This window comes from Carassius carassius, chromosome 1, assembly GCF_963082965.1.
Source record: "Carassius carassius chromosome 1, fCarCar2.1, whole genome shotgun sequence".
Taxonomy (NCBI): Eukaryota; Metazoa; Chordata; class Actinopteri; order Cypriniformes; family Cyprinidae; genus Carassius; species Carassius carassius.
In genome coordinates this window covers 36,164,759-36,189,605 of record NC_081755.1, presented here as the reverse complement: position 1 = coordinate 36,189,605, position 24,847 = coordinate 36,164,759, and the positions used below count along the sequence as shown (strand labels likewise).

Sequence of the window (24,847 nt, the reverse complement as noted above, 5' to 3'; positions counted from 1 at the left end):
TAGACTTGGCCATGAAATATTCAGAGGTCTTGATCGATCAGGGTTGTGTTCACCAAATAAGCGGCGGTCTGAACTTTATTCAAAGAATATATGAGAGCTCAGGGCACTTTAGGCTCTGTGGCCTTAATGAGCTGAATAAAGAAAATAAACCACTTTATTAACCACATTTTTCAGACTCACTAGTTTATTTAACTTGTCTTCTAATAATGCAGCAGGCATACGTACATGACAGATGAATTAGTGTTTAAAATGTTATTTTCACCCCAGTGTCATTTCCGTCACATCTCAAATCATTCTGTGGTGGAAATGACAGGGATTTAAATTACTTTTCTTTCTCTTGCTATCTCTCTTTTTTTAATAAAATTGCTACAAAAAAAGTCAAAAGTGACCAAGCAAAAAAAAAAAAAAAAAAACCTCATGATCTGGTTTTAGCTGGTAATGTCTTTGACTTTCTGTAAAAGTGAAATTCACGGATGAAATTGGAGAGAGGTGTGAGCGCTTCAGACAGCTGACCAATTTCAGTATGATTGATAGATCTGGGCAGCAGGCCAAGCATAGACACAGAGGGGATCTTTGTAATTAATTTTTTTCTCATTTGCTGCAATCTTGTCAGTTAGTCTGTCAGACAGGGCAGTTGATGGACAGATGAGAGAAAGCCTCAAAATACCTTCATGCAGACTCATTTAGAGGGCCAGCCCCTTCAGAACAGCTCCATATGATGACCAGACTAGAGGAATTATGTGTCCCTGTATCACCATGTGCTTTAATTCTGTCTTTATTCTGCATATGAAGCCGCATATGTGGTGTAAAAAGTCTGTTTATTGCTGCTCATACACTACCAAGAGTTTTCGGCTCAGTAAGTTTTTTAATTGTATGTAATGTCAATTGACCAAAGGTTAGAGCAAAGATATTTACAGTAGAATGTTACAAAAGATTTTTGTTTCAAAGCAATGCTGTTTTGTAACTTTATTTAAATTTTGGGAAAAAAATCTTTTAGCACAATTTCCACAGAAAATAACAAGCAGCACAAATTGTTTCTTGAAAATGCAAAAAATTCTTATTGAAGTAATATTTTGCAGTGTTACTGTTTTACTGTATTTTTGATCAAATAAATGGAGCATTGATAAGCCTAAGAGACTTCCGCCCTTAATTTTGTACGTTAGTATTGTTGGTATAAATACGTTTTGCATCAAATGGTGAATGAAAATATTACATTGTAATTAGAGAATAAATAATAAAGCAGTAATTGGAGCAGCTGTACCTTGCTTGTGTAAAGAGGCCTTAAGTTATGCAATATATTAGTTGTAGTTACTTACAATTGCTTATTATTAAGAGTGAGTTGAAGTGAATGTGAGTCCAAAATTCCCAGTAAATTTTGATAGATATCCTCACTGAGATCTGTTCTCTCTCTCTCTCTCTCTCTCTCTCTCTCTCTCTCTCTCTCTCTCTCTCTCTATTCATATTTTCCTTCTCATTCTTTTATCACAAAAGATGGTTGGAGATGGTGACTGTGTATGAGGTTTCACCACACACAGAGATAAATGTCTAAGTAACTCTCTCTCTCTCTCTCTCTTTCCATAGCAACAGCCAAACTACTGGAGCTTTAAGGTCAGTACTTTGATTACTTCTGTGTGTTCCTATATCAAAAACTTGTTCTTTTGATACCTGTTTGTGTGTTCTTATGTTGTATGTACATTGTGTATATTGATGTCTGCTGTAGTTTTACACACCTTACATCCCTAAAATCAACAAAGAAATGCAAAAAATGACAGCGGATTCTGTCTGGGCTGAGTAGCGGGGATATAATTGTTGCTAAAAATGAGATAAATCTGGAAAAAACTGTCCTTTGGTGGCTCACATGGACGTCCTTAAATTCTTAAAATGAATAATAGTCAGCAGTAATTACAAAGAGCATCTGATAAAAACAGCTGAAGTCTGTGGTGCTGAATAGGTGTGTATCACGTGTCAGGTGTGTTAAAGTCATTGATCCGTGGGCCGTGCAGGTCTGAGGCTGATTTTGTGATGATCTGCTTCACTGGTTTTTATCTTCTAAATCTCATTCCCCTGTTCTTTCTTTCTATCTCCATCTACAGTATCTCTCTTTTCCTCTCCTTACACATCTGCCCACAGAACCCATCAAAGTCTTACAGCTGAAGTCAACTTAATAGAACTGAACACATGGATGTTTTTAAAACCTAGATTTCTTTTAAGTTGTCACAGCACCCAGGGAATGAGAACCATCAGAAGCCAGAGCAGTGAGTGTGCTGCTAGGATGTTGGTTCGGAAACTTTATAGGCTTACGTACTCCATCAAATCCTTCATTATTGAACCTGTACTGTATTGTGAATGATATGTATTCTATCGGGGATGAAATGTGTATTATATGTATTAGTGATGTTGGAGGGTGTGTATAATTGTAGAAGGACACAGGAAAAGGCCTTAGGCTGTGATAAACAGTGTCATTAGACTGAGACTCAGTAATCGAATTCTCCTGATTTTGTTCATTCATATTCACTCTCACACTTATTTACTCACGTTACACTCCACCTGTCAACACACACACGCTCATTCTCTCATTATGTCTAGCAATAATGTCATGTTTTTTTTTTTGTTGTTGTTTTTTTGAGATTTGACTATCCAGACACTAAATAACATGCATGTTTTAGTGCATGTCAACATTTATTTGGGACTAATGAGATCTAGTTGTGTTTTTCTGCTAGAGTGCTGGGTATCTCAGTTGGGTTTGTGAATCATCATATTATTTGTTTCCCAGACTAATAGACTCCTCCTGACCTGACCCTCCAAATCCCTTGCAACATGATACACCTCAAACTCTCTCGTTTACCCAATACTTGATGTTTACACTCTCTATTCTTGTTTATTTTCCTGAATTATGGTCCTTCTCTTCACTTCTCTTCTCTTCTCTTCTGATGTTTGTGTGTTCTTGTCACGGTAAGATGAATTGTCAGATGCTTTCAGAATTTTTTTTTCCTTTAGGTGTAGATTCTGAGGCCCCAAACAGATGCCCGTTAAAAGCAAACGTCTCCCCTGGCTGGTTGCGCCGCATAAAATTAGCCTCTCTGCAAATTACTGTCAGAGCTGTGATTTGTTGGTTTGGTTCCGCTCTCATTTGTGCTGCCTTGTTTTTTACTTTGATAACTTCCTCGTTTCTAGAAATGTGTTTTGATGTCTACGTGCTGGTTCATTAGCATTTTCCGTTGTTCTTTTCTTTATCCGTTGTTTTCAAATCATTAGAGCTAGCCATATGCTAACAGCGAAGAGAGGGCAGAGCTCATCACTGACAGTGTTGGGGAGTAGCTAAGTTCAAGTAGTGGTGCTATGAAAATATATCTTAACAATACCTCAGTTATTTTCCATTTTTATTCTGGCTTTTTAGGTAACTAGTATTTTTCAGGTAGCTCTTGGAAGTCTGATTCATTAGTTAAACATCTTATGTGAAGACGTACACTGGACACATGTTGCACTGCCTGGGTATCCAGTCAAACATTATTTTAGTGTTTTTGTTAAACAGTGTCAGCTGTTATCTCTTGTTTTGGGAGACAGCTCACAGCTTGTCCTCCAGCAGACAGTAAAGGTGTGCTGAACTAATCCATTGTCCTCCTCCTCTTCCTCTTATCATTTCAGTCTTCATCATCGCTATTAGTCCCCCACGATAAGTGCAGAGAATGCCGCCATTTTATGACCACCTACCAGCTTACCATTTACCTGCTTTCCCTGCTTTCTCCCTCTCTCAGCATTGGACTGAATAGGCCACAATCTACTGCAATTTACTGGAGCAATTTCTGCTGTGCCTTCAGCCTGTGTCTAACAATAGCAGGAGAGAGAGATTATTCTCAAGAGCAATTATTTTCTTTCCTTTTCTCTCTCTGTCTCATTCCTTTTCCTTCTCTGTCTGTCTCTTTGTAATAGTTAATAATGTTACTTTAATAAAATTGTGCACATTATATCTTATATTATAGTATCTCCCATCATCTTATCTGAAATAGACACACTTCTCTCATGTACAAGGAAAGAAAAATATGCCTCTCTCTATTTTTTTTATGTAATATCTTAATCGTTACCCATAGAGGGCAATGAAATTAAATGGAGAACTAATGGAGACTTGTGCTTAGGTGTTTATACTAAGATTTTAGTCTTTTCATAATAAGAAAAAGATAATGGTAAATGATAAAGAGCTTCAAAATAGACCTCAGTAATACTGTGCTCAGCTTTAAATAATCAGAGATGTCGACATGAGCTCATATTTCAAAAACTTGATGTAGGCTATGCTGTCCACATTAATTAAAAATTGTGTGTGTGTGTGTGTGTGTATAAAGCAAGCAAGCTCAATCTGTTTACCACTATTTATTACTACTAATCTTTAGGATTATAAAACAAGGTGAATTAAACACAAACTGAGAATTTGATTTTGTCTCCTGAACTAAGTGTAATATTTGTGCATTTAAATATTCCTCTCACATTTCTCTGAACAGCTAAACATTGTTGTTTATTTTATTCCATGAAGATATGCAAACAAATAAAAGAAAAAAGGACTGACAGCTCATTCCATGGAAATGTATGCATTCATTTTAAGGACATTTCCTATAACTCAAAAACATACTGCATTGCAGTATAAAATTCCAAATATTGGTAAAACGTGAAAAATAAATTCCTTTCAGAACATTGTGTCCTATATTGACTCATTCATTTTATTATGAATAATTTCATTATTGCATGGAAGTTAATTCGAAGTTTGTTTGTTCACTGTGTGGTACTCAGTATATAGTGAACGAGTTCTTTCATTCTCAGATTTGTAATGCCTCATGTTGCATTTAGTATCACTGCTTCTGTTGTTGTAGTGGATTTCTCAGCTACATCTGTATTTACCATAATCGCATGCCATTCACACTACAGTCCTGTCAGATGCTGTTACCTTCATTTCATTTTCTAGTCAGATGTATTTTTTGGCATGAGGTTGTCCTCCTTCCTGCTGTTGGAACAGAACTGAAGTGCGTGTGTGTGGAGATTTATTGCAGAGAATCCTGCAGGGATCCCCGATTCTGTTTAATTCAGAAAATACAGGCACTTTAGGAAGATAATATGACACATGTTGACACGTTTATTGATGCAAATACAAATTTGAAAGGAAACTGAGTGCTGGTTTGTTTATTGCATTTGACAAAAAGCCGTTTGAAAGTGCATTAGTGCTTGAGAGAGAAGGAGATCTTGATTATGTAGATGGTCTTAAGGGTGTTTTCACTTGGAGCATTGATTAACAGTGTGCTGCGTTTTCTCCCAGGTTTGAAACCACATCAGAACAACTTGGCTTTCCTTAGCTTCTGATCTGTATTTACTCATATTTGCCCTTATCTCAAAATTTGTTTATTTTGTAATCATAGAGAGATTCCTCTTACAAAATTCATCATAGGACGGCGCAGTCAAACCACATAGCAAATTCATGTTCGCTTTATAAACTCGGCAAGAAAGAAACGTCCTCTCACTTTCAACTGCTTTCATTTCATGTAAATATTTTTTATATAACATTTTAAACTAGTTTATGACTTGTTCAGTAATAAAATGAACACGTTTCACAGGCATTTGATGTGTCCACCAGCTGCTTTAATTACTTCCGAGCTTCTCATCCTTACGGACCGCACCAGATCACCAGTTTCTTGCTGTGAGATGTTACTCGACTCTTTCACCAAGGCATTGCACATGTCTCGGGGGACACTTGGATACATGTGATTTGGCACTGCAAGGACAATCAGCTGTCCTTCCTGTCTCCCTGTCTTAGACTAGTCTTAATCATTATGGACATTATTATAACTCTGAACTTAATTGCCTGCTGCCTGTAAATTGTAAGGTGCATGCATGTGCAAAAATGGTTTATAGCTCATTGTTAGCACATTATTTGAATTTTTTTTAATTATCCTTAACCCTGAGGGGGTTTTGGGGCCCTGGAGAAGTTTTGCTGTAATAACACTCTATGTGAGCAGCATGAATGAATACTGTGTCCTGAAAAAGGGACATTTAGTTTGTATAGCATTTAGTTTAGCATGGGATGCATGAAAGCTATATGGCTATGCATCTTTGTGTGGATAAACAAGCTCTTATTTTATAGATGTGTGTACTGTATGTCTGTGCGTTTGTGTGTGAATAGCACCTGGACTGCTCTCTGTTGTGGATAAATGACCCTGATTGGTCATCTGGGGGGTCATCTATCAGCTCAACTTGGCCCCTTTGCACTCAAACACTGTCTGCAAGGGAACAGACACAGCACTGCTTCTGTGCCTCAGCATTTATGTGTGTGTGAGCTTTTACCTTGTGTGTAAATAAAACACCCTGTTTTTATAAGTTTTATTTTTATAAATGTGAATTAGCTGATTTGTTTTTGTTCACAATTCATGAGTTAAATCTAGTTTAAATCTAGTATAAACTTCTCAAAATGTTATTAAATATATGGTTAAAACAGGAAAAAAATAATTATTTATTAACTGTAATTCAAGATATACTCTATTGTTGAAATGTCTGGGGTCGGTGAGATTAAATTATTGATTGGATACAAACTGACAATAAAGACAAAAATGAAGACTGGACAAATTACTGGAAAATTCACCTTTGCCATCACAATAATACATTTTATTTTTTAAATATATTAATGTAATGTAACGGTTATTTTTAATTATAATAAAAAAATTCACAGTATTAATTTTGTTCTACTATGCACTAGTTGAGCAAAATATACTTCTTTCAAAAACATTAACATATCTTAAGGAACCCAAACTTTTGTACAGTGTTTTTTATTCTCTGAAGATAATACGTGTTACATAAACACATTTTTCAAGTAAATATGTCTAGTTTTGAATATGTTCAACTTTAATATAGGGAAAAATACTGATTTAGAAGCATATTTGTTTGCAGTACAGAGGAGAATAAACCACGCTATGTGGTTGTCCTGCTCTGTAAACCAGCTTGCCAGTCTTTCCCCAGTGCACCCTGGGAGCTCATTACAGGTGTCTTGTGAAACACACCAGGATGTGGTTGTGTGGATCCTCTTTATTAAATGCTACAAAATAAACAGAAACATCTGACAAGAAATCCACAGATGTGTGATTCACTGTTACTGTATATACTATAGTGAAGCAGACTGTTTTGTTCTGTGTAATAGTTAGCGTCTCAGTCTGTTTGTAGAGACACATCCATAGAGACTTGTTAGTTTGTGAGTGATTTTCCTGTCAATGCATTGCTGTTTTTCCCATCATTACACAAACAGAGAATCAGGTACTTTTTATCTGCCTTACTTTCTCACCCTGAGCTTGAGGAGTTGTTTAGGTGTAATTTTCTCTGGTTGGATGAATTGGCTTTAGGTTTCTCCCTGTGAGTAAATAATGTCTGCCTTTTGCATCATGCCATTTAAATTCTCTCTCTCTCATTTAGAGCCGTAGTCCACGTCACTCCCAGTCCACTCAGTCAGGTTTGGCAGACCAGGCGTCTAAACTGTCCTTTGCATCTGCTGAGTCTCTGGAGACCATGTCTGAGGCCGACATGCCGCTGGGCTTCAACCGCATGAACCGTTTCCGTCAGAGCCTCCCACTCTCCCGCTCTGCAAGCCAGAATAAACTACGCTCTCCAGGTAACATTCACTGCTCTCAGTAAATCACTCTCTTTACCTGACACTCAAATGACTAATACACTTATGCCCACATAAACACAAGAGTAAGTTATCAACTTTACTAGTGTCAGTGAGTAAGACTTTTATTTGTTTTGTTTTTTGTTTTTTTTTATAGAAATTAATACTTTTTCAGCAAAAATGCATAAAATTGACCAAAGTGACAGTAAAAACATTAATAAGATTTAGAAATCAATGCTGTTATTTTGCACTTTCTATTCATCAGAGAATTCTAAATAAGTGTATCACAGTTTTCCCAAAAATATGAAACAATTTCAGGGTGCAATTCAAAATCAAAACGCTTTGTTAAAATATAAACATCATCCCAAAGGTTATACAGAAAGTTACTTGAATGTTTGATGGACAGTTAAGTATTAATTATGATACACATTTCCTTGTAAATAACTCGGAGTACAAGAACAGTTCAAATTGCAATTCGATTAACCTCAGGATATATATCTGTGCTATTTTTAATCATGTAAATCATCGTTGAGTGAGATGACGCAATAATTCAACGATCAATTCTGTTGGAAAATCCGATTCATTCTGTTGAATCACTTTGTTTGAATGGTTGGGTGGTATAAATGAATCAGTGGAAAAAAACATGTGCCTCACTGTTCTGCTTTGCTTTTGGCAGAAGATGACATTTCGCTGTCCTGCAATTAGATACTGTGAAATGTTTTCTACTTGTTGATAGTTAATAACAGTGCTTTAATTACAGCAGTACTATGCATTCAGATGAACTGACCTTCAGCAGTTTGTTTTTTAGCTTTGGTTTCCATGGTGCGAAGTATCTCTTAGACGTAGCTGAGTGTGTCTGTGTGTTAGCAGCAAGCGCACAATATTTGCTGAAAGTGATTCGGTTAGAGCACTTCCCCTCAGAGAGATTATTGTCCCATCAGCAGGAAGTTTAGGATTGCCTGCTGCCCTGTTAGGTGAAGTGCACCGAGATAAACTGACAAAAAAACGAATGACAAAAAGTGTGCAGGAGGAGTTCAGCAGCCCTGAATGAGCGACTTGCTGTTGCTGACATCCCTCCTAAATTCTGTCTGTCACTCTCTCCCTCTCTCAAAACTTAAAAATATGTATGATTACATTTATGATTTATGCAGTTGAATTGCATATAAAATTGACATGCACTTAGATTACACCGTTTTAATATGAACAGACTAATAACTCTAATGGGATGCTTTTTACGCTTTATATTTGTCAGTTACACATAAATAAAACAGATAAGCAGCAGGTAAGATTTCTGCACAGTTTATTCTCAGCAATTTCCATCTGTTTGATTTTATTTAAATAGTCTTTTCTTCTAAATGCATTCATTCAGATCACTTAGAAGCATAAACCTGTTCATTGTGAAAAACATTTGAATTCATTCAGTTAGAAAAGTATGAATATGACATAAGATGTGGAACAAGCCAAATTCAGTTAGTTAAAATGTATTAGTCTGAAAGTAACTAGATTTATGTGTTTTTAAAACAAATTCAGTTTATGTTACAGAAGTCTTACCGGTTTCTTACCTCTTCCGTTTATGTATAACTGATAAATACTGTATACATCACATTAAGTTTGTTAGTTTATAATAAAACTGCGTAATCCAAATAGATGGAAATTTTAAATGCCATTCCAATACATAAATTTAGGAGCGGATGCTTGAACATTTTCATCTTGATCATGTTGGTCTTTCTTGACTTTCTTTTTACTTCTCTACTTGTCTCTCCTCAGGTGTCCTTTTCCTTCAGTTTGGAGATGAGACCAGACGTGTTCACATCACTCACGAGCTCAACAGTTTGGAGACCTTGCACGCACTTATTGTGCACATGTTCCCTCAGAAGCTGACTGCAGGAATGCTGAAGTCCCCAAACACAGCCATCTTGATCAAAGACGAAGCAAGGAACGTCTTCTACGAGCTGGAGGATGTGAGGGACATACAGGACCGCAGTATCATCAAAATCTATCGCAAAGAGCCCATCTATGCCTCCTATCCTGCTGCACATCTGGCCAACGGAGACCTCAGGGTGAGATATTCCTCCTGCTTTCAATGATTCAGTTGTTTGCCATCTTACATTGTCTCAGCATGGGCTTATGGGTAAAAGGGCGCCAAGTATGATCCATATTTAAAGAATGTTTTCTCACCCAAGTCAAAATAAGAAATCACAAGGTTAAAGATGTAGATCGCAGTATGTGGCGAGATGAAAGGCAAACCTAACCTTCAAATCGACGTCACAGTCCTTTTTGCGTGTTAAATATTTTAAAGGGAAGTACCCGTTGTTTGATCCATTGAGCGACGTCTTTCAGACTTGGATGTTCTTGAACTCGGAGGTTTTTGAAATATGCACAGTTTTTGGCATATCACTTGGGAGTTCGTTTCACTTTGTGAGCTCGCTGTGCTACCACAGGAGTTTGATGTGGGTTGACTTTGAAAAGCGATCATGTTGCGTCCCTTTGTTAATCAAATGCTCATTTTTACTTGTCTGGTGTGAGACGTCTTTACCATCTCATACCCACTGCTATTAGACACGAGGCTGTTAATGTATGCAAATGTTTCTGTTGATTGTCTGTTTGTGTGGGGTGTACTGTTTGTCTGTACACTGATGTCTGAGTGTGTGTGCGTGCGTTGTCAAAGTTGGGAAAGCAGAATGGGTTTCCACTAATTTAGACTTAAATCAGTGTAATTAATCAAATAAAGCATGTAATTAATTATGTGCATTTTGCTAGACCTAAAATACGACCCAGTTTGAAAATATTCCGCTGGTTTCATTACTTATGATTCCTATCTTAAGTGTCTATGCAATGTGTGTGTGTGTGTGTGTGTGTGTGTGAGGGAAAGAGAGTGATTGTGCAATTTTTTTTTTTTTAGTTTTCTTTTATAAAAAATTAATACTGTACAAAAATTCAATGCTCTCTAAATTGGAAGCTTTTATTTTGGTTTTATTGCTGCTTTCATATTTTAAACAAAATAAGAGTTTCAAAGTGGCAGCCTGCAGTGACAAGCTCATTGCACCTTTTGACCACTTTGAATTTGTTCAAATTGCCACTCGAGTTGAAACTCATCAGCCCTTCATTGTTTGTGTGTTTGAGTGTTTGAGTGAATATTTAAAACCCATTTCTCTATCATCAACAGAACTCTAGACAGAACATGTCAACTGCTCCCTGGAGTGTGTCAGTAACTTACAGTTACGTCAGTGTGTCCGTTGTACGCAGGCTAACAAGCTATATCCCTGTAATGCTTCAGTAAGTTTGACCACTCTCAGAGGTGGGGAACAGAGACAAAAATAAAGAAAAGATGGATGAGTGCCTTAAAATAAAACAAAACAAGCTGTGGAATAAATGCAAGTAAAGTGACAAGCAGATATACATTTTTTGAATGATATGCAGGATGTAGAAAAGGAGAGGTGAGAATGAAGAGAATGAAAGATACTGAGATGCAACCAGGCAGAAAAAAATCTATTCTATTAGATGAGTGTGGGTTTCCTGGTGTTTGTGAATGGAGAGTTTAAGAGCTCTTCCTTCTGCTCATTGTAGCTTAGTAAAGTATATGCGCTCGCTCAGAAGCGCTGGTGAAATCTGAATACAGTGTCATGTAATCCAATGTTATGCCAGAAGCTTTTGCTAGACTGGGTGAAAGGACTGCATAGGGTGAATGGAGCTCCCTGGAGTTGAATTACAGACCCATGAAAAGAAAGAGTGAGAGAAGGAGAGAATAAGGGGCATGAGTCTAGAACTCTGCTCTTGGTTTTTGTCCTAAACATCAGAGGGTTGCTCTTGCTTTGAGATGTTTGATTTGTCAGCAACTCATTTTCACCTTCAATTGATTTTTAGCAAAAATCCACTTTAACTCTTCTAACTATGAATAGAACTGAACTGTTCGGTTGAATTGGTGGCTTTACGTTAGATTTCTGTAGGATTTTAAACATTAAATGAGACAACTACAATTTTATTGTACTATCTGAATGTAACTGATATTCTGCATTTATAAATAATAGAAAACGTCTCTAGGTTACGTATGTAACCCTAGTTCCTCGAGGGAACGAGATGCTGCATCGAACAACGCTTTGGGGAACGCGCTTAGCGTGAGCGACTCTGAATATTGTGTGTAATCAGTCCAATGGAAGAGCGTGACGTCACAGGCGGGGTGACGTAAGCGACCAGGAAGCTATAAAAGCACGTGCCGCGCAGCTGGCGTCAGCTTCGAGTACCAGCAAGCGCCGGCAGGGGTGCCAGGGGTATGGCTCCGAGACACAGCGTCTCGTTCCCTCTAGGGAACTAGGCTTACATACTTAACCTAGAGACGTTCCTCTTCAGGAACTCGAGCTGCGTCAAACAACGCTTTGGGGAACGAGTACCAACACCGCCAGACTAGCAAACCCCTGCCTAGTGTGTATCTGAAGAGCACAGCTTAGGACGAGAGGACAGAAGCTCCTGGAGTGACTGGCATGTCTAGGCCATAGAATTTAACAAACGTAGAGGGCGTGGACCACCCTGCAGCATTGCAGATGTCCAGCATGGATACACCCGCTAGGAAGGCCTTGGAGGCCGCCATACCCTGAGTAGAGTGAGCCTTGGCTCCTGACAGCGGGGGACGACCAGAGGACTCATAGGTGGCGTTGATAGCCTCGACTATCCAACGACTAATAGTCCCGAAAGGGCCTGCAGCACTACAGGTCGTGGTGTAACAGAGGGAACCTTAGGAACATATCCTGCTCGAGGGTATATGAACACTTTGGTCATGCCAGGTGCAAACTCGAGATAATTGGGGGCCACAGAGAGGGCCTGAATATCTCCTACTCTCCGCAGAGAGGTGATAGCCAACAGAAAGGAGGTTTTAAGCATAAGATGTCTTTCTGAAATATCTTGAATGGGTTCAAACGGGGGTTTGCACATTGCCTCTAACACCACAACCAAGTCCCACGGGGGAATACGGGACCGTACTGGAGGTCTCAGCCTCAGCGCACCGCGGAGGAAATGTGTAACTAGGGGGTGTCTTCCCAAAGACTGGCCATCGAGAAGGGCGTGGTAGGCCGCAATGGCCACCATGTAAACCTTCAGCGTGGAGTGGGTCAACCCTGCAGAGAGCCTGGCCTGTAGAAACTCCAGAACTGTACCAACTGGGCAGTTTGCTGGGTCTAGCTGGCGTCTCTGCACCATGAGGTGAAGAGTTTCCACCTCAGGGTGTACAGTTTCCTTGTTGAGGGAGCTCTGGATTGGAGGAGGGTCTCAACAACCTCGGTTGAGAGACCAGCTGCTAATAGTTGTGCCCCCTCAGGGGCCACACCCACAGCTTCCACAACTCCGGGCAAGAGTGAATTATCGTGCCCTACGCCTGTGAGTGTAGGTCTGTCCTGATCGGTATCTCCCATGGAGAGCCGTCGAGGAGCGAGACCGGGTCTGCGAACCATACTCGGCCCGGCCAGAACGGGGCTACTAATTACAGACAGACCCCGTACCGGCGTACTCTCTCCAGAACTCCCGGGAGCAGAGCAATAGGGGGACAGACGAAGCCTCGGCCAGGTTTCCTGGTGTTTGTGAATGGAGAGTTTAAGAGCTCTTCCTTCTGCTCATTGTAGCTTAGTAAAGTATATGCGCTCGCTCAGAAGCTGAACTGGTCGCTTACGTCACCCCGCCTGTGATGTCACGCTCTTCCATTGGACTGATTACACATGATATTCAGAGTCGCTCACGCTAAGCGCATTCCCCAAAGCGTTGTTCGATTCAGCTCGAGTTCCTGAAGAGGAACTAACTCTTTTAGAAAAAAGGTTATTTATATATATATATATATATATATATATATGTATATGTACTCCTCTTTTTTCTTAAATAACCTTTGTTTAGCCTAGTGAACCAAACTGAGAGACCATTTTGAAGGCTCAGGAAACCTTTGCAGGTGTTTTGAGTTGATTAGCTGAATTTATTTAATACATTAGTTTCACAATTTTAGTTGAATTACTGAAATAAATGAACTTTTCCACAACATTAAAATTTATTGAGATGCACCTCTAAGTGTTGTGATATCAGATGTATTTAGTGTATCAAATTTATTAAATTAATTTTTGTATTTATTATTATATTATATTATTATGATGTATGCATCATATATTTAAAAAGCATTATGAGTAACATAAGTTTATAATTATTTCTGAAATAATATATTCAAGTTTGCACCTTTGATCTATGTAATGCACTTTAAATGTTTTGAACATAAATGGGTACTCCCTTTACGGAAAGACATCCATTAATAATTTCCATATTCATGCAATAATATGTTATTCTTCTACGACTTGGACTTGGATTATATAAATAAATTATAAATTAGAGTGATTCATAAAATGCTGCGATTCATAAAATTATTTTCTCTGTTTTATTTTAGAGAGAGATGGTTTACTCATCCCGAGACTCGTCACCTAACCATCGCATCAACACTCTCCCTTCCTCCTCTGCCTCACCCTCCTCCAGCTCTCCTTCTCGATCTCGTCTCTCTTACAGTGGAGGTCGGACCCCCTCTTTCACTGGTCCGGGTCACCCTCACCCACAGGGTCCCCAGCATCCGTCCCATTCCCACCACCCTTCTCCCTCTCATGGACAGGCTCAAGGATTAAACCCCTCCTCCTCTTCCATCCTGGAGCGGCGTGATGTCAAACCCGATGAGGAGATGTCTGGTAAAGGCATGGTCCTCCTAAAGAATGAAGGTCTTTATGCCGATCCGTACAGCTTAATGCACGAGGGTCGGCTTAGTATGGCTTCTACTCAGTCCCTGGCCACCATCGCAGACCCCTACGGCTTCCCGGTGTCAGGAGGTCTGTACCGTCGAGGTTCAGTGCGGTCTCTCAGTACATACTCAGCTGCAGCACTGCAAAGCGACCTGGAGGATAGCCTGTATAAGCCTGGAGGTTCTCTATACTCCGACACCTACAGCAGCTCCACACTCGGCATGGGCTTTCGTCTGCCGCCCTCTTCCCCGCAGAAGATTCCCGACATGCAGCTGAGGGACAGGGATTCGTTCACTGGGTCTTCCAGCCGAGGGTCGCCTGTGAGAACCACCTTCCGCAAAGACTCCGCTTCCTCCTCGGTGTTTGTGGAGAGTCCGAAGTCCAGACCCAGCTCCAGTTCTGAACCCCTAGGAGATGGGAGTAAGGGACCTGGATTTGGGTCATCATTATCTGGGGGCGAGACGGACACACGGTGAGCACTAGCAAAACTACATGTACATACATGTGAGGCTATTTATTTACTTTTTCATTGACAAACACACATTATCATGGACAAGAACTGAACATCAGTCTGGACACTCAGAGCATAAATTAATGCAAATGCTAGAAAGAAATCAATATTAAAGGGATAGTTTACACATTAATTACTACCCCTCATGCAGTTCCAACCAAAATCAAGATATTTTGGTAGCACTTTATTTTACAGTCCTGTTCCCCATGTACATACTATGTACTTATTATAGTTATTACAATAACTAAGTTATAACCAGGTACTAACCCTGAACCTACCCCTAAACCTAACCCTACCCCATGTAGTTACCTTGTATTACCAGAACTTTCATCCGTCATAAAAAAAATTCTGATCAGGTTAGATTGTCTGTGTTTTTTCACATCTGTAGCAATCTTAAGGTTGAACCACTGATGTCACATGGACTATTTTAATTATGTCCTTACTATCTTTCTGGACCTTGAACGCATCAGCTGCATTGCTGTCTATGTGTGTAAACCTAAATTGACACAATGTGAGGTTGTATTTTATTTATTTATTAATTTTTTTCATATTTATTTATTTTTATTTTGGACAAGAATTTCAGACTCGTTGTGCAAAAGCCTTTAATTTCATGAAGCTATAAGAATATTTTTTGTGCGCAAAAAAATTTAAAATAAAGACTTTATTCAACAATTTCTTCTCTATGTAAAGTGTACTGTATATTTAAACAACTTTTTTGAAAGTAATTATTAGGAGCATATGTTATTGTTGTTTACTTCATGGTTACACCAAATGCAAAAGTCTTTCAACTAAAACCTTAGATTTTTTCCCCAAAACTATTAAATATATAAAACATTAATATATAGATTACATTTATAAGAACTTGACAAAGTTGGCACATGATTTAAACAAGCTTTTTAATATCTTTATTATCTTGCTTTATCTTGTTTAAATTTTTTTTTGGCAGTGTCTTTTCATTGGGATTTTCAGGGATGCTGTGGTACATTTTTTTTTAAAGATACTGGATTCTTCTTAATCAGTTTTCTTGCAAACAGATTGATTTAACAGCTAAACAATTTTTGCTCTGTGCTAAGCTACACCTAGTCACTAGAAAATGAAACCTGTGCCCGAACACTGGCACTTCCTTATTGAGAGATCTTGAGTGATGCCTCTAGGCCAGGGGTGTCACATCCAGCTCTTGGAGGGCCACTGTCCTGCAGAGTTTAACCCAGTTAAACAAACCTGGACCGAAGTAATCAAGGTTTTCAGGATTGGGACAAGTTGGAGCTAAAGTCTGCAGGACGCTGGCTCTCCAGGACCTGGATTGAACACCCCTGCCCTAGACAATTTACTGTTTGGAGAAATGTTGCTGTCTTTGAGCAGATATGACTTCTAGTAATGGAACAAATACTACTGTTACAGTGTTTAAGAGGAAATTTAAGCCAAAATCCCTGGGAAATGTATGTTAAAAAGTACACACTTCAAAAGATTTTCTATCTCTGTCTCGTTAGCAGGGATCGTATGGAGGCAATGGAGAAGCAGATAGCCAGTCTGACTGGACTGGTTCAGAGCGTCCTAACCCGAGCACCAGACAGTGACAGCACGTAAGACATAACTACATCCACAGAGCCATCTATATCCATTTACATGGAACCAGTGCCAATCAGATGCTCACTCATATTTACAACCAACCTATAAAAGTCATCTCACTCATACAGGCTTCTGATACGTCAGTCACAATAAGCATTTGACATGTAAAGACCATTGTACATGGTACACAGTAACTGTGTGAGTTAACAGTTCAACTTATTTTATGGAGAAATACCTTAATAGGAAAAATAAATGGCATTTTGTTCATTTTTTGTTTAGTTTGATAAGTTTTCACATGCAACATAAAATACATCATTTACAGTTATCGCATCATTTATGGAAGCAGCCTGTTGTTTTTTTTAGCATTGAACTAAAGTAGTAGTGAGTGTTGTTGCGCTCTCTCTTGTGTATGGAAAGCATCTGTATCTAAGACTGTTGGTGCATTCAAGTCATGTCGGATACATCGTAATTTATGAGTTAAACGCACATGTACGCAACCACAGAGTCGTAATTACGAGTGGGAAACTCAGAATTTTCTTTAAGCTCTAAGTTTCCGAGTTGGGGGCGTGTCAATGAGAAACATGACAGAGTCGACGGATCGATGGATGCAACGTCTGTTGTTGGCGGTAATTTTTTTTTTTAATTGATAGACAGGATTGCAATATAACAATGAATACGTTTTTATGCGATACAGATTATCGCATAAAGTGGCTCCATAAATTCTTTGCTCTTCATTTTCTATAAGCAGAGTTCACAAACCCTGTTGTATTTTCTTGTAATTTATTATCTTGTGCTGACTTAAATGACTTGAATACACCCGACATCATAATTACGACTTGTCAACTCGTAAGTACGAACTTCCCAGGAGGACTTGAACGCAGCATGTGTACCATGTGAAATGTCCTTGACACTACAAAATAGTTTAACACAATACATTAAACCATTTCACACATGCTCACTGTTGTTATCATGGTCTAATTTTGCTGTCATCCAGTAATATCCTTTGCTCTCCTGTTTGCTATGTAGCCATTGCATTTTCTTGTGTTTCATAAGCTTGCAAAAATGTCTTCACTTGCTGAGTGTAAAGTGCTTGTATTGAAATTGTGTGTGCTGGTGGTCTTCTTTGTCCTGCGATGGCCATGAGTCTCTTTGTACCCGATGCTTTGATGTTGCTCGACATTTATTATCATTCATATTCGATGTGAAAAATCATTCACATCAACTATTTTATGAAAGGAAATTAATAATAATTAGATTCTAATCTCAAAAAGAGCGTTTTGAAGAAAGCATTGAGAAGAGATTATAAGATTATTGTATAAATAGGGTGTTTAATTCAGATTAGGTTGAGTTAGAGATAAAAATGCCTGATGTAAATCCTGTTGATTAGAGTTTTTTTTGTGTATGAATAAAAAAGCAAGAAGTCAGATAATTACAGTGTAAATCTGTGCATTTTGGTGTTAAAATCTTATAGAGCCATTTGTGCCCATAAATAATCCTGGTGTAAATAGGATTTAAAGATACTTTCAGTGAGAGTTCATTGCTGACCTTTAGATGTTATTAAAGCCAGTGACTTGTGGTTAAGCATACTGTTTAAATACTGTTTTGGATTATAAGAAATAGGTAGGATTGGTAGAATGGGTCAAATTGAAGAATAGTAGTGTTGTATAGTAGGGTTGTATAGCTCAGTTCCAATACACCAGTATTCAAAAGTTTGGGGTTGGTAAAATTGTTTAAAGGGGTCATATGATGCTTTTTTAAAGATAATTATTTTGTGTATTTGGTTAAACAGAATATGTTGACATGATTCAATGTTCAAAAAACACATTATTTTTCAAATACTGTACATTATTGTAGGTCCTCTATGCTCCGCGTCTCTCAACTTCTACAAAGTCCCTCTTTCCGACGTCTGCTCTGATTGGCCAAATTAGCCAGTGCATTGTGATTGGCCAATCACCGCAAGGACTTTCCATAATCTCGAACAAATATATCATAATCCTATATCATAATCATATATACCATAATCTTTCAAAATAAATGTACGTAATGACAGTTAATAATGTCCTTAATTTTACCATCAATTCAAGCCCAAAAGGGGAAAAGTGTGGCGTTACAGACACAGTCATGAAGCTCGTATGTGTTTACAGTGCACAAGCCACGGACCGTTAAGACAGCTGACTCCACTGTGTGACCCTGTCTCTCTTTCTCTCTCTCACACATGCGCGCGCACACACACTCACACAAACACACGCGATGCGCAAAAATCCACATTTGAACATTCAATAGCAAATACTTAAACTAATAACAAAACATTCTTACAATAGCTGATTCAGAAGAGCCAGATTGTTGTAACAAAGTCAGAATTACCCCCTCTCCTAGGTTCACGAAACAGTCATCCCTAAAATGCATTGCTGTTCTGTTGTAAGTAATCTTAACGATTCTTAATGGATACACACAGCATCTCCCTGACATGGCTGCTTCAACACTAACTGCGAATATTGAAACCACACCGGCTTTCTTTGCGTGAACATTTGGGCGGCATTATTCAAATATTTCCACATAGTGACACAGACATGTGGGGACGTGTTAGAACAAGTCGTTTTAGGTGGACGTGGCAGAGTCTTAACTTTGATAAAGAATATCTCTTTGGATTTGAGACTTTAGTCTTTGCAACTTTACAGATCTTCATCATGAACCAAGAGCTTGTAACACTCAAAAGAGAAAGAAAAAATTGAAATCGCGTCATATGATCCCTTTAATGTGTTAGAAAGAAGTCTCTTCTGCTGATAAAGAATGCATTTATTTGATTCACAAAAACAGTAATAACAGTAATATGGTGAAATCTTATTACAAATTAAAAGTAAGAATTAAAAAACAAAATCTTATTGACTCCAAATTTTTGAACAGCAGTGTACATGGTTTAACAAAATTGTTTTATAGGTTATAAATAAAGCTGTGTTACTCAAAGTAATTCTAATGTGTGGAAATTAGTAAAAGGCACAATAAAAGTAGCATAATACAAGATAGATAGCAAAACCTTTTGTTAGCCCTAGAGAAGGCTAGCGTAGTCGTGGTGTTAGAGTAGTGTAGTGTCAGTGTAGTACTAGGTGCTGTAGTACAGTGGTAGTATCATGGCTGTATGATCCTCAGATGCGGCCTGCTGCGTCTCTGCATGATGGCGGGCTGCCCTCCGGACCAGGGGGCGGACTTTTCACGGCCCTTCCCTTTCTCTTCCAGCGAGAAGACCGAATCCACCAGTGATGGCTCCGCCACAGGAAGTGAGTCCAGCTACTTTTTAATGGTTGTCCAGAGCAGTTGTGAGGCAGGCTGTAAAACTAATGTCTAAAATATCATGTTCTTATTAGATCAGGGTGGCCCAAATTAAAAAAAATATGCTGATCTCAAACAGGCCTTGTTTCCATATTAAAACAAGCAAACATGATTCATAATCAGAGTGCACTTGAATGAAGGACCCTACCTTGTTTTCACTCCTTTGTTCTTCTTAGTCAGAACAACTTTGATGTTTTCACGGATCGTGCTCAGTGCTCCTTTTTTTGTTAGTTTTCAGTTTTGTTTCTTCTCAAATCCGTAACGGGTGTCCTCAGAGAGCGTCTTCATCAGTGGCCAAGCCTTCAAAGGCTGCAGCCAGGGTTTTGATTTGCTAGATTTGTCTTTGAAGGTTCTTCACGGTTAAGAGAGGTGAGTCTGAGTTGACTCTCACCTCAGTAAAGGGCCATCGAGAGAGTTTCCCATGAGTCCTAGTCTCCCCCTTTGAATCTGATCCACAAAAAGTGCAATCCAGTTTCTCTTTACTACGGTTATTTAGTTAACTACAAGCTGAAAGCTTCTAATGTGTGTTACAGCTGGCCGGCTGAAGAAGAAAGGTAGCCATGCCTCTGCTCTCTCATATTTAATTGGTCTTTTCTGGTGAATGTGGTTGGAGTGTTTGTTTTTATATATAATAAAATGTGATCCTTCTGTTTATTTAAAAAGATAGTCCACCCAAAAATGAAAAGTTTCAAACCTGGAAGAGTTTGTCTTCTGTTGAACACAAAATTAGGTATTTTGAAGGATGTTGGTCACACATTTGATGGTACAGTAGCCATTGCTTTCCATTGTATGGTTAAAATGCTATGGAAGTCAATGACTACCATCAACTGTTTGATTATTCAAATTCTTCATATATCATATAATATCTTCTTTTGTGTTCGATGGAAGCAAGAAACTATTGCAGGTTTGGTGAGGGTGAATGAATGATAGAAATGACAGAATTGTCATTTTTTTGGGTTGGACTATCACTTTAATGCTTGATCCAACTGTAGTTTTCTACACTATCTTTCCTCTGTGGCCTGCCTGCACTAGATATTTCTCTCCCTCAGTCTGTTTTCCAAAACTTAACACATTCACATGCTGAAAATGAAGTGTGGGGAGGATGTGTTGGTTTTCACATTTCCCAAATCTTGGGGAATTGGTACAATGTACCCTTTTGTTAAAAACAACTGACTGGAGAGTGCTGGTATCTCTGTCTTCCTCACTAACAGCATGTTCCTGAATGGGTTCTGGAGGTGACAACACTCTCTGTGTGTGTGTGCGGGTTAGTGTATCTCTGTCTGAAAACACAAAGAGGGATGGGTGTAGAGCAAAAGTCCTTGATCTGGTTTCTGGAGATCTTCCTTTCCACAGAGTTTAGCCTCAATCCTAATCAGTCACACGCGATCCAGCTAGTCAAGGTCACTTTATTGAATCTACAGCCAGGTGTGTTGGAACTAAAACTGTGTTCAAGTCCTCCTGGGAAGTTCCTCCTTACAAGTTCAGAAATCATAATTCTGACATTGTGAAGTGATTTTGCTCAGAATACAATAGACTCGCAGGGCAGTTTCATAATTATTTCTCTTTATTTTCACTAACAGACTGAGACAGAAAGCTTTAAGAGCTAATAAAACAAAATTAAGAGCAATAATGAAGATTAGGTGTGTAATTGTGTATTTATTGGTGTGTTTTATCACTCCATGCTTCTCATGGAGAATGATGAGAAGTGTACAGTACTTTGGTCTCCTCGTAAACCAAACTGACTAGTGCAAGCTTTATATTTCTTCTTCTCTAACAGTACACACAGAATCTGTACATACTATACTGCATCATCAACATTCACAGCTTATGATAAAAAAATATAAAAAAAAACTATCTGCCATAATTCTTTAGTCGACCTGGCCTCATCTTGGAAAGTCTGGGCTCAAGCAATCTTCAGGTCAAAAATATCACAATCATGGGATTTGTGTTCATGGATAACCAAGCAAAGTCATATTTACTAGGACTTTCCAGAAAAATATTAATGTGACACTGGTGTAATGATGCTGTTAATTCAGCTTTGCCATCACAGGAATAAATTCCATTTTATAATTGTAATGGTATGTCACAATATTATTGTTCTACTGTATTTTTAATCCAATAAATGCAGTTCCTCTTCAGGAACTCGAGCTGCGTCGAAGCGCTTTGGGGAACGCGTTCAGCGTACGCGACTCTGAATATCGTGTGTAATCAGTCCAATGGAAGGGCGTGACGTCACCGACGTGGTGACGTAAGCGACCAGGAAGCTATAAAAGCACGTGCCACGCAGCTGGCGTCAGCTTCGCGTCTTTCAGCAAGCGCTCTGTGTGTGAATGTCATTTGTCCGTCTTGTGAGTCTTATTTACTGTTGTCTGTCCAGTTAAAAGAGCTCCTAGACATGCCAAAAAGCAAGGCGAAAGTTAAGCACTCAGATGGCGATTCCAAATCGCGTTATAGGCTGTGTGTTCCTCCCTGCCCGAGATATATAATGGGTGGGGATACACACAACCTGTGCGTGGTTTGCCTGGGTTCGAAGCACGCTGAGTCGGCTCTCGAGGGGGCCGACTGCCCGCACTGTGAGCGAATGTCGGTGCGGCTGCTTCGTTCCCGGAGGGCCCTCTTCGAGGAGGGGGCCTTCGCCAGCGTTCCCCGCGGTGCTGGTCCCGCTTCTGCCGAGGCAGAACGGCGGCTGCACTCGTGGGGTTCGCAAGTCGATCTGGTAGAGGGAATGGAGACGGGCCAGTCCCTATCTCCTTCCACTTCTGCCAGATCCGGCACCCAATCCCTAGAGTCGGAAGCACGCACAGCGGTTCCTTCCACTCAGGGTGAGGGATCGACGCTCCGCCTCTCTTCCTCCGAGGAGGTCGATGTGGAGTCGCTCGATAGGGATTCGCCACCCCACTCGCTACAGTATGAGGAGCTCTTAGAGGTGGTTACTCGCGCGGTGGCCAAATTAAGTATCGATTGGCCCGCCGAAAAGTCTACAGAACCGCAGAGAAGCAAGCTGGATGAACGCTTCCTGCGCGCGAGTCAGCCACCTCCCAGCCGGGGCCTTCCATTCTTTCCCGACCTGCATGATGAGATCGCCAGGTCGTGGAAACGTCCATTCTCGCCCGCCTCTACATCCCCTCGTCTGATTACTACGGAAATGTAGTGGGGATGGGAGAGCACGGTTATAGAGCGATGCCCCGGGTGGAACAGACGCTTGCGAGCTATCTGTCCCCTGGCGCGGCATCGTCTCTGAAGGCCCCGGCATTGCCCTCAAAGCCACTAAGAACAACTTCGGCTTTGGTGGGCAAAGGGTATGCGGCTGCAGGTCAGGCTGGTGCGTGTCTGCACACCATGGCGGTGTTACAGGCATACCAGGCCGACCTGCTCAAGGAGCTAGACGAGGGAGAAGAGATCAAGTCCCATGATATTTCTGAATTAAGAAGGAGCGCTGATCTCTCCCTCCGCGCCACCAAGGAGACCGCCCGAGCGATTGGGCGGTCCATGGCAGCTATGGTGGCCGCGGAGAGGCACTTATGGTTGACCCTGTCCGATATGAAAGAACGGGACAGGGTCTGCCTCATGGACGCCCCGATCCAGCCGACTGGCCTGTTCGGCGACGCAGTTAATTCTGTCGTCGACAGGTTCCAGGAGGCCCGCAAACAGGCAGCGGCGTTCCATAAGTTCCTCCCTCGTCGCTCCCTCGGGGCATCTGGGAAGGAGATGCCCCAGCCGCACCCTAGCTCCTCACACCGCGAGGCCCAGAAACAGAGCGTCGCCTCTCGTGCTCCTCCGCGTCGGGAACGAGAGTCTCAGCGACGCTCTAGGCCGAGGTCTTCTAAGCCCAAATTAGATTTAAGGGCGGTTATCGAAGCTAAGAAGTCCTCGGCCAAGAAACCCTGACGCCAATGGCCCGGGGTTTCAGAGGGCAGCCTCCGCTGGGGTAGAACGGTACACACCGCAGTCCACGGTGCCCGTCCCACCTCAGTGCCCTCTAGGGGTCGTTCTGCCAACCCTGCCAGTGCTCCAGGGCGCAGCGGCCCCGGGCGAGCATCGTTCTCAGTATCCTCCGCCCGTGCGCGTAGCGGGGCTGGGACGCTCGCCGCCCCTGCGGGGGTCTCTTACACCAGAGGTCAGTCTCGAGAGACTGATTCCCTTAGTAGATTATTTAGCAGTGTGGAAACTACTGCCAAATGTATCTCGTCGGGTCCTGCATATAGTAGAAAAAGGCTACTGCATTCAGTTCGGCTCCGTGCCGCCTATATTCAACGGGGTCGTTCACACGATAGTGGGCCCCGGGCAGGGTCTGGTTATGGAACAGGAAGTGAAAACCCTATTAGAGAAGGGGGCCATCGAGGTGGTCCCTCCTCAGGACAGGGAGTCCGGATTTTACAGCCGGTATTTCATAGTTCCAAAGAAGGATGGGGGGCTGCGTCCGATTATAGACTTGAGGGTCTTAAATCGTTCAGTTATGAGACTGAAGTTCAGAATGCTCACAATCAAGCATGTTGTAGCTCAGATCAGGTCCGAGGACTGGTTTGTCACGATAGATCTCAAAGACGCATATTTTCATATCTCCATCCTTCCTCAACACAGGAAGTTTCTGAGGTTCGCTTTCGGGGGCGAAGCCTACCAATATCGAGTACTTCCCTTTGGCCTCGCACTCTCACCCCGCACGTTTACAAAGTGTGTAGATGCGGCTCTGGCCCCCCTGCGCACGCAGGGCATCCGCATTCTCAATTATATCGACGATTGGTTGATTTTAGCTCAGTCAGAGCAGATTGCGGTTCGACATCGAGATGTCGTTCTCGCACATATGGGGGAGCTGGGTTTGAGACTGAACGCCAAGAAGAGTGTACTTTCTCCGGCTCAGAGAACCACCTATCTAGGCGTAGTATGGGATTCGACCGCGATGCAGGCACGATTGTCCCCTGCTCGTATCGAGTCGATCCTCATCTCAGTCAAGAGAGTCAGAGAAGGCCAGTCACTCACTGTCAAACAATTTCAGAGATTGTTGGGTCTGATGGCAGCTGCGTCCCACGTGATACCTCTTGGCCTGCTGTACATGAGACCCCT

At 40.7% G+C, this 24,847-nt stretch overlaps 1 protein-coding gene across 13 annotated transcripts in view; it reads left to right on the top strand.

Moving 5' to 3' along the window:
- Positions 1–24,847, top strand: part of srcin1a (SRC kinase signaling inhibitor 1a) — a 113,801-nt gene that overhangs the window by 59,606 nt on the left and 29,348 nt on the right. For 8 of the 13 annotated variants that reach the window (XM_059557601.1, XM_059557579.1, XM_059557568.1 and 5 more), the window contains 7 exons: positions 1,582–1,608; positions 7,438–7,633; positions 9,398–9,690; positions 14,040–14,851; positions 16,381–16,473; positions 19,607–19,734; positions 20,320–20,340. In XM_059557601.1, coding sequence (XP_059413584.1) covers positions 1,582–1,608; positions 7,438–7,633; positions 9,398–9,690; positions 14,040–14,851; positions 16,381–16,473; positions 19,607–19,734; positions 20,320–20,340 — 1,570 coding nt within the window. The remainder of the gene's footprint in view (positions 1–1,581; positions 1,609–7,437; positions 7,634–9,397; positions 9,691–14,039; positions 14,852–16,380; positions 16,474–19,606; positions 19,735–20,319; positions 20,341–24,847) is intronic. The other 5 variants (XM_059557626.1, XM_059557573.1, XM_059557618.1 and 2 more) reach the window with 5 other exon arrangements.